This window comes from Oncorhynchus nerka, linkage group LG10, assembly GCF_034236695.1.
Source record: "Oncorhynchus nerka isolate Pitt River linkage group LG10, Oner_Uvic_2.0, whole genome shotgun sequence".
NCBI lineage: Eukaryota > Metazoa > Chordata > Actinopteri > Salmoniformes > Salmonidae > Oncorhynchus > Oncorhynchus nerka.
The window spans coordinates 99714737-99729270 of record NC_088405.1 but is presented as its reverse complement, the minus strand read 5'-3'; the positions used below and the strand labels follow the sequence as shown (position 1 = coordinate 99729270).

At 54.8% G+C, this 14534-nt stretch overlaps 1 protein-coding gene across 1 annotated transcript in view; it reads left to right on the top strand.

Moving 5' to 3' along the window:
• Positions 1–10045, top strand: part of LOC135573740 (serine/threonine-protein kinase DCLK1-like) — a 48156-nt gene extending 38111 nt beyond the window's left edge. Inside the window, exon 2 of the mRNA XM_065023427.1 lies at positions 9666–10045. Coding sequence (XP_064879499.1) covers positions 9666–10045 — 380 coding nt within the window. The remainder of the gene's footprint in view (positions 1–9665) is intronic.
• Positions 10046–14534: the final 4489 nt, after the last annotated feature.

The following is a 14534-nucleotide window of genomic DNA, read 5'->3' as shown; positions in this document are numbered from 1 at the left end:
GCAAGCCCATGTAATGCTTTGTAGGTTAGCAGTAAAACCTTGAAATCAGCCCTTGCTTTGACAGGAAGCCAGTGTAGAGGCTAGCACTGGAGTAATATGATCAAATTTTTTGGTTCTAGTCAGGATTCTAGCAGCCGTATTCAGCACTAACTGAAGTTTATTTAGTGCTTTATCCGGGTAGCCGGAAAATAGAGCATTGCAGTAGTCTAACCTAGAAGTGACAAAAGCATGGATTAATTTTTCTGCATCATTTTTGGACAGAAAGTTTCTGATTTTTGCAATGTTACGTAGATGGAAAAAAGCTGTCCTCGAAATGGTCTTGATATGTTCTTCAAAAGAGAGATCAGGGTCCAGAGTAACGCCGAGGTCCTTCACAGTTTTATTTGAGACGACTGTACAACCATTAAGATTAATTGTCAGATTCAACAGAAGATCTCTTTGTTTCTTGGGACCTAGAACAAGCATCTCTGTTTTGTCCGAGTTTAATAGTAGAAAGTTTGCAGCCATCCACTTCCTTATGTCTGAAACACATGCTTCTAGCGAGGGCAATTTTGGGGCTTCACCATGTTTCATTGAAATGTACAGCTGTGTGTCATCCGCATAGCAGTGAAAGTTTACATTATGTTTTCGAATAACATCCCCAAGAGGTAAAATATATAGTGAAAACAATAGTGGTCCTAAAACAGAACCTTGAGGAACACCGAAATTTACTGTCTCTCTCCCCCATCTCCCCTTCTCCCTGTCTCTCTCCCCCATCTCCCGTTCTCCCTGTCTCTCTCCCCCATCTCCCCTTCTCTCTGTCTCTCTTCCCCATCTCCCTGTCTCTCTCCCCTTCTCTCTGTCTCTCTCCCCCATCTCACTGTCTCTCTCCCCAATCTCCCCTTCTCCCTGTCTCTCTCCCCCTCTCCTTCTCCCCGTCTCTCTCCCCTTCTCCCTGTCTCTCTCCCCATCTCCCTTTCTCCCTGTCTCTCTCCCCCTCTCCTTCTCCCTGTCTCTCTCCCCATCTCCCCTTCTCCCTGTCTCTCTCCCCCTCTCCTTCTCCCCGTCTCTCTCCCCTTCTCCCTGTCTCTCTCCCCCATCTCCCCTTCTCCCTGTCTCTCTCCCCTCCCCTTCTCCCTGTCTCTCTCCCCCTCTCCTTCTCCCTGTCTCTCTCCCCTCTCCTCCTGTCTCTCTCCCCATCTCCTGTCTCTCTCCACCATCTCCCCTTCTCCTGTCTCTCTCCCCCATCTCCCCTTCTCCTGTCTCTCTCCCCTTCTCCCTGTCTCTCTCCCCCATCTCCCTTCTCCTGTCTCTCTCCCCCCATCTCCCTGTCTCTCTCCCCCCATCTCCCCTTCTCCCTGTCTCTCTCCCCTTCTCCCTGTCTCTCTCCCCATCTCCCCTTCTCCCTGTCTCTCTCCCCCATCTCCATTTCTCTCTCCCCATATCCCCTTCTCCCTGTCTTTCTCCCCTTCTCCCTGTCTCTCTCCCCCATCTCCCTTCTCCCTGTCTCTCTCCCCATCTCCCCTTCTCCCTGTCTCTCTCCCCCATCTCCCCTTCTCCCTGTCTCTCTCCCCCATCTCCCCCTTCTCCCTGTCTCTCTCCCCATCTCCCCTTCTCCTGTCTCTCTCCCCATCTCCCCTTCTCCCTGTCTCTCTCCCCCATCTCCCCTTCTCCCTGTCTCTCTCCCCATCTCCCCTTCTCCCTGTCTCTCTCCCCATCTCCCCTTCTCCCTGTCTCTCTCCCCCATCTCCCCTTCTCCCTGTCTCTCTCCCCTTCTCCCTGTCTCTCTCCCCCCATCTCCCCTTCTCCTGTCTCTCTCCCCTTCTCCTGTCTCTCTCCCCCATCTCCCCTTCTCTCTGTCTCTCTCCCCTTCTCCCTGTCTCTCTCCCCCATCTCCCCTTCTCCTGTCTCTCTCCCCCATCTCCCCTTCTCCTGTCTCTCTCCCCTTCTCCTGTCTCTCTCCCCATCTCCCCTTCTCCCTGTCTCTCTCCCCTTCTCCCTGTCTCTCTCCCCTTCTCCCTGTCTCTCTCCCCATCTCCCCTTCTCCCTGTCTCTCTCCCCCATCTCCCCTTCTCCTGTCTCTCTCCCCATCTCCCCTTCTCCCTGTCTCTCTCCCCCATCTCCCCTTCTCCCTGTCTCTCTCCCCATCTCCCCTTCTCCTGTCTCTCTCCCCCATCTCCCTTCTCCCTGTCTCTCTCCCCCATCTCCCCTTCTCCTGTCTCTCTCCCCCATCTCCCCTTCTCCCTGTCTCTCTCCCCCATCTCCCCTTCTCCCTGTCTCTCTCCCCCATCTCCCCTTCTCCCTGTCTCTCTCCCCATCTCACCTTCTCCCTGTCTCTCTCCCCCATCTCCCCTTCTCCCTGTCTCTCTCCCCTTCTCCTGTCTCTCTCCCCCATCTCCCCTTCTCCCTGTCTCTCTCCCCTTCTCCCTGTCTCTCTCCCCCATCTCCCCTTCTCCTGTCTCTCTCCCCTTCTCCCTGTCTCTCTCCCCCATCTACCCTTCTCCCTGTCTCTCTCCCCCCATCTCCCCTTCTCCTGTCTCTCTCCCCATCTCCCCTTCTCCCTGTCTCTCTCCCCTTCTCCCTGTCTCTCTCCCCATCTCCCCTTCTCCCTGTCTCTCTCCCCTTCTCCCTGTCTCTCTCCCCCATCTCCCCTTCTCCTGTCTCTCTCCCCCATCTCCCCCTCTCCCTGTCTCTCTCCCCCATCTCCCCTTCTCCTGTCTCTCTCCCCATCTCCCCTTCTCCCTGTCTCTCTCCCCATCTCCCCTTCTCCCTGTCTCTCTCCCCATCTCCCCTTCTCCTGTCTCTCTCCCCATCTCCTGTCTCTCTCCCCATCTCCCCTTCTCCCCGTCTCTCTCCCCCCATCTCCCTGTCTCTCTCCCCATCTCCCCTTCTCCCTGTCTCTCTCCCCATCTCCCCTTCTCCCTGTCTCTCTCCCCATCTCCCCTTCTCCCTGTCTCTCTCCCCATCTCCCTTCTCCTGTCTCTCTCCCCTTCTCCTGTCTCTCTCCCCCTCTCCCCTTCTCCCTGTCTCTCTCCCCCATCTCCCCATCTCCTGTCTCTCTCCCCCATCTCCTGTCTCTCTCCCCCATCTCCCCTTCTCCCTGTCTCTCTCCCCCATCTTCCTGTCTCTCTCCCCCATCTCCCCTTCTCCCTGTCTCTCTCCCCCATCTCTCTCCCCCTCTCCTTCTCCCTGTCTCTCTCCCCCATCTCCCCTTCTCCCTGTCTCTCTCCCCGCTCCTTCTCCCTGTCTCTCTCCCCTTCTCCTGTCTCTCTGTCTCTCTCCCCCTCCCCTTCTCCCTGTCTCTCTCCCCCATCTCACTGTCTCTCTCCCCCATCTCCCCTTCTCCCTGTCTCTCTCCCCCATCTCCCCTTCTCCTGTCTCTCTCCCCCAACTCACTGTCTCTCTCCCCCATCTCACTGACTCTCTCCCCCATCTCACTGTCTCTCTCCCCATCTCCCCTTCTCCCTGTCTCTCTCCCCCATCTCCCGTTCTCCTGTCTCTCTCCCCCATCTCCCCTTCTCTCTGTCTCTCTTCCCCATCTCCTGTCTCTCTCCCCCATCTCCCCTTCTCCCTGTCTCTCTCCCCCATCTCCCCTTCTCTCTGTCTCTCTCCCCCATCTCACTGTCTCTCTCCCCAATCTCCCCTTCTCCCTGTCTCTCTCCCCCTCTCCTTCTCCCCGTCTCTCTCCCCTTCTCCCTGTCTCTCTCCCCCATCTCCCTTTCTCCCTGTCTCTCTCCCCCTCTCCTTCTCCTGTCTCTCTCCCCATCTCACTGTCTCTCTCCCCCATCTCCCCTTCTCCCTGTCTCTCTCCCCTCTCCTTCTCCCCGTCTCTCCCCTTCTCCCTGTCTCTCTCCCCCATCTCCCCTTCTCCCTGTCTCTCTCCCCTCCCCTTCTCCTGTCTCTCTCCCCCTCTCCTTCTCCCTGTCTCTCTCCCCCTCTCCTCCTGTCTCTCTCCCCATCTCCCTGTCTCTCTCCCCATCTCCCCTTCTCCTGTCTCTCTCCCCCATCTCCCCTTCTCCCTGTCTCTCTCCCGTTCTCCCTGTCTCTCTCCCCCATCTCCCCTTCTCCCTGTCTCTCTCCCCCATCTCCCTGTCTCTCTCCCCCATCTCTCCTTCTCCCTGTCTCTCTCCCCTTCTCCCTGTCTCTCTCCCCCATCTCCCCTTCTCCCTGTCTCTCTCCCCCATCTCCATTTCTCTCTCCCCCATATCCCCTTCTCCCTGTCTTTCTCCCCTTCTCCTGTCTCTCTCCCCCATCTCCTTCTCCCTGTCTCTCTCCCCATCTCCCCTTCTCCCTGTCTCTCTCCCCCCATCTCCCCTTCTCCTGTCTCTCTCCCCCATCTCCCATTCTCCTGTCTCTCTCCCCATCTCCCCTTCTCCCTGTCTCTCTCCCCCATCTCCCCTTCTCCCTGTCTCTCTCCCCATCTCCCCTTCTCCCTGTCTCTCTCCCCCATCTTCCCTTCTCCCTGTCTCTCTCCCCATCTCCCCTTCTCCCTGTCTCTCTCCCCATCTCCCCTTCTCCCTGTCTCTGTCCCCTTCTCCCTGTCTCTCTCCCCATCTCCCCTTCTCCCTGTCTCTCTCCCCTTCTCCCTGTCTCTCTCCCCATCTCCCTTCTCCTGTCTCTCTCCCCTTCTCCTGTCTCTCTCCCCCATCTCCCCTTCTCCCTGTCTCTCTCCCCCATCTCCCCTTCTCCCTGTCTCTCTCCCCATCTCCCTTCTCCTGTCTCTCTCACCATCTCCCTTCTCCTGTCTCTCTCCCCATCTCCCCTTCTCCTGTCTCTCTCCCCCATCTCCCCTTCTCCCTGTCTCTCTCCCCCATCTCCCCTTCTCCTGTCTCTCTCCCCATCTCCCCTTCTCCTGTCTCTCTCCCCATCTCCCCTTCTCCCTGTCTCTCTCCCCTTCTCCCTGTCTCTCTCCCCCATCTCCCCTTCTCCTGTCTCTCTCCCCTTCTCCTGTCTCTCTCCCCATCTCCCCTTCTCCTGTCTCTCTCCCCTTCTCCCTGTCTCTCTCCCCATCTCCCCTTCTCCTGTCTCTCTCCCCCATCTCCCCTTCTCCCTGTCTCTCTCCCCATCTCCCCTTCTCCCTGTCTCTCTCCCTTCTCCCTGTCTCTCTCCCCATCTCCCCTTCTCCCTGTCTCTCTCCCCTTCTCCTGTCTCTCTCCCCATCTCCCCTTCTCCTGTCTCTCTCCCCATCTCCCCTTCTCCCTGTCTCTCTCCCCCATCTCCCTTCTCCCTGTCTCTCTCCCCATCTCCCTTCTCCTGTCTCTCTCCCACATCTCCCCTTCTCCCTGTCTCTCTCCCCATCTCCCCTTCTCCCTGTCTCTCTCCCCCATCTCCCTGTCTCTCTCCCCATCTCCCCTTCTCCCCGTCTCTCTCCCCATCTCCCTGTCTCTCTCCCCATCTCCCCTTCTCCTGTCTCTCTCCCCATCTCCCCTTCTCCCTGTCTCTCTCCCCATCTCCCTTTCTCCCTGTCTCTCTCCCCATCTCCTTCTCCTGTCTCTCTCCCCTTCTCCCTGTCTCTCTCCCCATCTCCCCTTCTCCTGTCTCTCTCCCCCCATCTCACTGTCTCTCTCCCCATCTCACTGTCTCTCTCCCCCATCTCCTGTCTCTCTCCCCATCTCCCCTTCTCCTGTCTCTCTCCCCCATCTCCCCTTCTCTCTGTCTCTCTCCCCATCTCACTGTCTCTCTCCCCAATCTCCCCTTCTCCCTGTCTCTCTCCCCTCTCCTTCTCCCCGTCTCTCTCCCCTTCTCCCTGTCTCTCTCCCCCATCTCCCTTTCTCCCTGTCTCTCTCCCCCTCTCCTTCTCCCTGTCTCTCTCCCCATCTCACTGTCTCTCTCCCCATCTCCCCTTCTCCCTGTCTCTCTCCCCCTCTCCTTCTCCCCGTCTCTCTCCCTTCTCCCTGTCTCTCTCCCCCATCTCCCCTTCTCCCTGTCTCTCTCCCCTCCCCTTCTCCTGTCTCTCTCCCCCTCTCCTTCTCCTGTCTCTCTCCCCCTCTCCTCCCTGTCTCTCTCCCCATCTCCCTGTCTCTCTCCCCCATCTCCCCTTCTCCCTGTCTCTCTCCCCATCTCCCCTTCTCCCTGTCTCTCCCGTTCTCCCTGTCTCTCTCCCCATCTCCCCTTCTCCCTGTCTCTCTCCCCCATCTCCTGTCTCTCTCCCCATCTCTCCTTCTCCCTGTCTCTCTCCCCTTCTCCTGTCTCTCTCCCCATCTCCCCTTCTCCCTGTCTCTCTCCCCCATCTCCATTTCTCTCTCCCCATATCCCCTTCTCCCTGTCTTTCTCCCCTTCTCCTGTCTCTCTCCCCCATCTCCCTTCTCCTGTCTCTCTCCCCATCTCCCCTTCTCCCTGTCTCTCTCCCCCATCTCCCCTTCTCCTGTCTCTCTCCCCCCATCTCCCATTCTCCCTGTCTCTCTCCCCCATCTCCCCTTCTCCCTGTCTCTCTCCCCATCTCCCCTTCTCCTGTCTCTCTCCCCATCTCCCCTTCTCCTGTCTCTCTCCCCCATCTTCCCTTCTCCTGTCTCTCTCCCCATCTCCCCTTCTCCCTGTCTCTCTCCCCCATCTCCCCTTCTCCTGTCTCTCTCCCCTTCTCCTGTCTCTCTCCCCCATCTCCCCTTCTCCCTGTCTCTCTCCCCTTCTCCCTGTCTCTCTCCCCCATCTCCCCTTCTCCCTGTCTCTCTCCCCTTCTCCCTGTCTCTCTCCCCCATCTCCCCTTCTCCCTGTCTCTCTCCCCCATCTCCCCTTCTCCTGTCTCTCTCCCCATCTCCCCTTCTCCCTGTCTCTCTCACCATCTCCCCTTCTCCCTGTCTCTCTCCCCCATCTCCCCTTCTCCTGTCTCTCTCCCCATCTCCCCTTCTCCCTGTCTCTCTCCCCCATCTCCCCTTCTCCCTGTCTCTCTCCCCATCTCCCCTTCTCCCTGTCTCTCTCCCCCCATCTCCCCTTCTCCCTGTCTCTCTCCCCTTCTCCCTGTCTCTCTCCCCCATCTCCCCTTCTCCCTGTCTCTCTCCCCTTCTCCCTGTCTCTCTCCCCCATCTCCCCTTCTCCCTGTCTCTCTCCCCTTCTCCTGTCTCTCTCCCCCATCTCCCCTTCTCCCTGTCTCTCTCCCCCCATCTCCCCTTCTCCCTGTCTCTCTCCCCATCTCCCCTTCTCCTGTCTCTCTCCCCTTCTCCCTGTCTCTCTCCCCCATCTCCCCTTCTCCTGTCTCTCTCCCCTTCTCCCTGTCTCTCTCCCCCATCTCCCCTTCTCCCTGTCTCTCTCCCCCATCTCCCCTTCTCCCTGTCTCTCTCCCCCATCTCCCCTTCTCCCTGTCTCTCTCCCCATCTCCCCTTCTCCCTGTCTCTCTCCCACATCTCCCCTTCTCCTGTCTCTCTCCCCATCTCCCTTCTCCCTGTCTCTCTCCCCCATCTCCCTGTCTCTCTCCCCCATCTCCCCTTCTCCCCGTCTCTCTCCCCCCATCTCCTGTCTCTCTCCCCCATCTCCCCTTCTCCTGTCTCTCTCCCCATCTCCCTTCTCCTGTCTCTCTCCCCCATCTCCTTTCTCCCTGTCTCTCTCCCCATCTCCCTTCTCCCTGTCTCTCTCCCCTTCTCCCTGTCTCTCTCCCCCTCTCCCCTTCTCCCTGTCTCTCTCCCCCATCTCCCCATCTCCCTGTCTCTCTCCCCCATCTCCCTGTCTCTCTCCCCCATCTCCCCTTCTCCTGTCTCTCTCCCCATCTCCCCTTCTCCCTGTCTCTCTCCCCATCTCCCCTTCTCCCTGTCTCTCTCCCCCATCTCCCCTTCTCCCTGTCTCTCTCCCCATCTCCCCTTCTCCCTGTCTCTCTCCCCCCATCTCCCCTTCTCCTGTCTCTCTCCCCCATCTCCCCTTCTCCCTGTCTCTCTCCCCATCTCCCCCATCTCCCTGTCTCTCTCCCCCATCTCCCTTCTCCTGTCTCTCTCCCCTTCTCCCTGTCTCTCTCCCCTTCTCCCTGTCTCTCTTCCCATCTCCCCTTCTCCTGTCTCTCTCCCCCATCTCCCCTTCTCCCTGTCTCTCTCCCCCATCTCCCCTTCTCCCTGTCTCTCTCCCCCATCTCCCCTTCTCCCTGTCTCTCTCCCCCATCTCCCCTTCTCCTGTCTCTCTCCCCTTCTCCCCTTCTCCCTGTCTCTCTCCCCTTCTCCTGTCTCTCTCCTCCATCTCCCCTTCTCCTGTCTCTCTCCCCTTCTCCCTGTCTCTCTCCCCATCTCCTGTCTCTCTCCCCCATCTCCCCTTCTCCTGTCTCTCTCCCCATCTCCCCTTCTCCCTGTCTCTCTCCCCCATCTCCCCTTCTCCCTGTCTCTCTCCCCATCTCCCCTTCTCCTGTCTCTCTCCCCATCTCCCCTTCTCCTGTCTCTCTCCCCTTCTCCTGTCTCTCTTCCCATCTCCCCTTCTCCCTGTCTCTCTCCCCCATCTCCCCTTCTCCCTGTCTCTCTCCCCCTTCTCCCTGTCTCTCTCCTCCATCTCCCCTTCTCCCTGTCTCTCTCCCCTTCTCCCTGTCTCTCTCCCCCATCTCCTGTCTCTCTCCCCCATCTCCCCTTCTCCCTGTCTCTCTCCTCCATCTCCCCTTCTCCCTGTCTCTCTCCCCTTCTCCCTGTCTCTCTCCCCCATCTCCCTTTCTCCCTGTCTCTCTCCCCATCTCCCTTCTCCCTGTCTCTCTCCCCTTCTCCTGTCTCTCTCCCCCTCTCCCCTTCTCCCTGTCTCTCTCCCCCATCTCCCCATCTCCTGTCTCTCTCCCCATCTCCCTGTCTCTCTCCCCCATCTCCCCTTCTCCTGTCTCTCTCCCCCATCTCCCCTTCTCCTGTCTCTCTCCCCATCTCCCCTTCTCCTGTCTCTCTCCCCCATCTCCCCTTCTCCCTGTCTCTCTCCCCCATCTCCCCTTCTCCCTGTCTCTCTCCCCATCTCCCCTTCTCCTGTCTCTCTCCCCATCTCCCCTTCTCCTGTCTCTCTCCCCATCTCCCCCATCTCCTGTCTCTCTCCCCCATCTCCCCTTCTCCCTGTCTCTCTCCCCTTCTCCTGTCTCTCTCCCCCTTCTCCTGTCTCTCTTCCCATCTCCCCTTCTCCCTGTCTCTCTCCCCCATCTCCCCTTCTCCTGTCTCTCTCCCCCATCTCCCCTTCTCCTGTCTCTCTCCCCCATCTCCCCTTCTCCCTGTCTCTCTCCCCCATCTCCCCTTCTCCTGTCTCTCTCCCCCTTCTCCCCTTCTCCCTGTCTCTCTCCCCTTCTCCTGTCTCTCTCCTCCATCTCCCCTTCTCCCTGTCTCTCTCCCCTTCTCCCTGTCTCTCTCCCCATCTCCCTGTCTCTCTCCCCATCTCCCCTTCTCCTGTCTCTCTCCCCATCTCCCCTTCTCCCTGTCTCTCTCCCCCATCTCCCCTTCTCCCTGTCTCTCTCCCCCATCTCCCCTTCTCCTGTCTCTCTCCCCTTCTCCTGTCTCTCTTCCCATCTCCCCTTCTCCTGTCTCTCTCCCCCATCTCCCCTTCTCCCTGTCTCTCTCCCCCTTCTCCCTGTCTCTCTCCTCCATCTCCCCTTCTCCCTGTCTCTCTCCCCTTCTCCCTGTCTCTCTCCCCCATCTCCCTGTCTCTCTCCCCCATCTCCCCTTCTCCCTGTCTCTCTCCTCCATCTCCCCTTCTCCCTGTCTCTCTCCCCTTCTCCCTGTCTCTCTCCCCCATCTCTCTCCCCCATCTCCCCTTCTCAGGCGAGAGCTACGTGTGCGGCTCCATTGAGGTCTTCAAGAAGCTCGACTACACCAAGAACATCAACCCCAACTGGTCTGTGAACATCAAAGCTTCGTCTGGGGCGGCCGCCCGCGGGCCCCTTTCTCTGGGCAGCTCCAAGGCCGGACCGCCAGACACCCGGGACCAGGGGGTGAAGGATTTCATCCGGCCCAAGCTGGTGACGGTGGTGCGGAGCGGGGTGAAGCCCAGGAAGGCTGTACGGATTCTGCTCAATAAGAAGACGGCCCATTCATACGAACAGGTCCTCACCGACATCACGGAGGCCGTCAAACTGGACTCTGGGGTGGTGAAGAAGATCTATACACTGGATGGAAAACAGGTGAGCGATGGAGAGAGATAATGGGAGAGGGGAGAAAGAGAGAATGGGAGAGGGGAGAAACAGAGAATGGGAGAGGGGAGAAAGAGAGAATGGGAGAGGGGAAAAGAGAGAATGGGAGAGGGAGAAAGAGAGAATGGGAGAGGGAGAAACAGAGAATGGGAGAGGGGAGAAAGAGAATGGGAGAGGGGAAAGAGAGAATGGGAGAGGGAGAAAGAAGAATGGGAGAAGGGAGAAAGAGAGAATGGGAGAGGGAGAAAGAGAGAATGGGAGAGGGAGAAAACAGAGAATGGGAGAGGGGAGAAAGAAAGAGAATGGGAGAGGGGAAAGAGAGAATAGGAGAGAGAAAGAGAGAATGGGAGAGAGGGAGAAAAGAGAGAATGGGAGAGGGGGTAAAGAGAGAATGGGAGAGGGAGAAAAGAAGAATGGGAGAGGGGAGAAACAGAAAGAATTTGGAGAGGGGAGAAACAGAGAATGGGAGAGGGGAGAAAGAGAAGAATGGGAGAGAGGAGAAAAAGAGAGAATAGGAGAGAGGAGAAAGAGAGAATGGGAGAGAGGAGAAAGAGAGAATGGGAGAGGGAGAAAGAAAGAATGGGAGAGGGGGGAAGAGAGAATGGGAGAGAGGAGAAAGAGAGAATGGGAGAGAGGAGAAAGAGAGAATAGGAGAGAGGAGAAAGAGAGAATAGGAGAGAGAAAGAGAGAATGGGAGAGAGGAGAAAGAGAGAATGGGAGAGGGGAGAAAGAGAAATGGGAGAGGGAGAAAGAGAGAATGGGAGAGGGGGAAAGAGAGAATGGGAGAGAGGAGAAAGAGAGAATGGGAGAGAGGGAGAAAGAGAGAATGGGAGAGGGGAGAAAGAGAGAATGGGAGAGGGGAGAAACAGAGAATGGGAGAGGGGAGAAAGAGAGAATGGGAGAGGGGGGGAAAGAGAGAATAGGAGAGAGAAAGAGAGAATGGGAGAGAGGAGAAAGAGAGAATGGGAGAGGGGGAAAGAGAGAATGGGAGAGGGGAGAAAGAGAGAATGGGAGAGGGGAGAAACAGAGAATTTGGAGAGGGGAGAAACAGAGAATGGGAGAGGGGAGAAAGAGAGAATGGGAGAGAGGAGAAAAGAGAATGGGAGAGAGGAGAAAGAGAGAATAGGAGAGAGGAGAAAGAGAGAATGGGAGAGGGGGAAAGAGAGAATGGGAGAGAGGAGAAAGAGAGAATGGGAGAGAGGAGAAAGAGAGAATGGGAGAGAGGAGAAAGAGAGAATGGGAGAGGGAGAAAGAGAGAATGGGAGAGAGGAGAAAGAGAGAATGGGAGAGGGGAGAAAGAGAGAATGGGAGAGGGGAGAAAGAGAGAATGGGAAAGGGGAGAAAGAGAGAATGGGAGAGAGGAGAAAGAGAGAATGGGAGAGGGGAGAAAGAGAAGAAATGGGAGAGGGAAGAAAGGAGAGGGGAGAGGGAGAAAGAGGAGAGGAGAGAAAGGGAGAGGGAGAAAGAGAGAATGGGAAAGGGGAGAAAGAGAGAATGGGAGAGGGAGAAAGAGAGAATGGGAGAGGGGAGAAAGAGAGAATGGGAGAGGGAAGAAAGGGAGAGGGGAGAGGGGAGAAAGAGAGAATGGGAGAGGGGAGAAAGAGAGAATGGGAGAGGGGAGAAAGAGAGAATGGGAGAGGGGAGAAAGAGGGAGAGGAGAGAAAGGGAGAGAGAGCGAATTGGAGAGGGGAGAGGGCAGAGAGTAGTTGTAGTTGTGTTGCTATAGAAAGGAACCAACAGAAGGAGGTCCTGCCTCATACAGTATGCTGCTGGTTAGTCTCTGGTATGGATTCATACAGTATGCTGCTAGTTAGTCTCTGTCTGGTATGGATTCATACAGTATGCTGCTGGTTAGTCTCTGGTATGGATTCATACAGTATGCTGCTGGTTAGTCTCTGGTATGGATTCATACAGTATGCTGCTGGTTAGTCTCTGTCTGGTATGGATTCATACAGTATGCTGCTGGTTAGTCTCTGTCTGGTATGGATTCATACAGTATGCTGCTGGTTAGTCTCTGGTATGGATTCATACAGTATGCTGCTGGTTAGTCTCTGGTATGGATTCATACAGTATACTGCTGGTTAGTCTCTGGTATGGATTCATACAGTATGCTGCTGGTTAGTCTCTGGTATGGATTCATACAGTATACTGCTGGTTAGTCTCTGGTATGGATTCATACAGTATGCTGCTGGTTAGTCTCTGGTATGGATTCATACAGTATGCTGCTGGTTAGTCTCTGTCTGGTATGGATTCATACAGTATGCTGCTGGTTAGTCTCTGGTATGGATTCATACAGTATGCTGCTGGTTAGTCTCTGGTATGGATTCATACAGTATGCTGCTGGTTGGTCTCTGGTATGGATTCATACAGTATGCTGCTGGTTAGTCTCTGTCTGGTATGGATTCATACAGTATGCTGCTGGTTAGTCTCTGTCTGGTATGGATTCATACAGTATACTGCTGGTTAGTCTCTGTCTGGTATGGATTCATACAGTATGCTGCTGGTTAGTCTCTGTCTGGTATGGATTCATACAGTATACTGCTGGTTAGTCTCTGTCTGGTATGGATTCATACAGTATGCTGCTGGTTAGTCTCTGTCTGGTATGGATTCATACAGTATGCTGCTGGTTAGTCTCTGTCTGGTATGGATTCATACAGTATGCTGCTGGTTTGTCTCTGTCTGGTATGGATTCATACAGTATGCTGCTGGTTAGTCTCTGGTATGGATTCATACAGTATGCTGCTGGTTAGTCTCTGGTATGGATTCATACAGTATGCTGCTGGTTAGTCTCTGTCTGGTATGGATTCATACAGTATGCTGCTGGTTAGTCTCTGTCTGGTATGGATTCATACAGTATGCTGCTGGTTAGTCTCTGGTATGGATTCATACAGTATGCTGCTGGTTAGTCTCTGTCTGGTATGGATTCATACAGTATGCTGCTGGTTGGTCTCTGGTATGGATTCATACAGTATGCTGCTGGTTAGTCTCTGTCTGGTATGGATTCATACAGTATGCTGCTGGTTAGTCTCTGTCTGGTATGGATTCATACAGTATGCTGCTGGTTTGTCTCTGTCTGGTATGGATTCATACAGTATACTGCTGGTTAGTCTCTGTCTGGTATGGATTCATACAGTATGCTGCTGGTTAGTCTCTGTCTGGTATGGATTCATACAGTATGCTGCTGGTTAGTCTCTGGTATGGATTCATACAGTATACTGCTGGTTAGTCTCTGGTATGGATTCATACATTATGCTGCTGGTTTGTCTCAGTCTGGTATGGATTCATACAGTATGCTGCTGGTTAGTCTCTGTCTGGTATGGATTCATACAGTATGCTGCTGGTTAGTCTCTGGTATGGATTCATACAGTATGCTGCTGGTTGGTCTCTGGTATGGATTCATACAGTATGCTGCTGGTTGGTCTCTGGTATGGATTCATACAGTATGCTGCTGGTTAGTCTCTGTCTGGTATGGATTCATACAGTATGCTGCTGGTTTTGCCTCTGTCTGGTATGGATTCATACAGTATGCTGCTGGTTAGTCTCTGGTATGGATTCATACAGTATGCTGCTGGTTAGTCTCTGTCTGGTATGGATTCATACAGTATGCTGCTGGTTAGTCTCTGTCTGGTATGGATTCATACAGTATGCTGCTGGTTAGTCTCTGTCTGGTATGGATTCATACAGTATGCTGCTGGTTAGTCTCTGGTATGGATTCATACAGTATGCTGCTGGTTAGTCTCTGGTATGGATTCATACAGTATGCTGCTGGTTTGTCTCTGTCTGGTATGGATTCATACAGTATGCTGCTGGTTAGTCTCTGTCTGGTATGGATTCATACAGTATGCTGCTGGTTGGTCTCTGGTATGGATTCATACAGTATGCTGCTGGTTAGTCTCTGGTATGGATTCATACAGTATGCTGCTGGTTAGTCTCTGGTATGGATTCATACAGTATGCTGCTGGTTAGTCTCTGTCTGGTATGGATTCATACAGTATGCTGCTGGTTTGTCTCTGTCTGGTATGGATTCATACAGTATGCTGCTGGTTTGTCTCTGTCTGGTATGGATTCATACAGTATGCTGCTGGTTAGTCTCTGTCTGGTATGGATTCATACAGTATGCTGCTGGTTAGTCTCTGTCTGGTATGGATTCATACAGTATACTGCTGGTTAGTCTCTGTCTGGTATGGATTCATACAGTATGCTGCTGGTTTGTCTCTGTCTGGTATGGATTCATACAGTATGCTGCTGGTTAGTCTCTGGTATGGATTCATACAGTATGCTGCTGGTTAGTCTCTGGTATGGATTCATACAGTATGCTGCTGGTTAGTCTCTGTCTGGTATGGATTCATACAGTATGCTGCTGGTTTGTCTCTGTCTGGTATGGATTCATACAGTATGCTGCTGGTTTGTCTCTGTCTGGTATGGATTCATACAGTATGCTGCTGGTTAGTCTCTGTCTGGTATGGATTCATACAGTATGCTGCTGGTTAGTCTCTGGTAT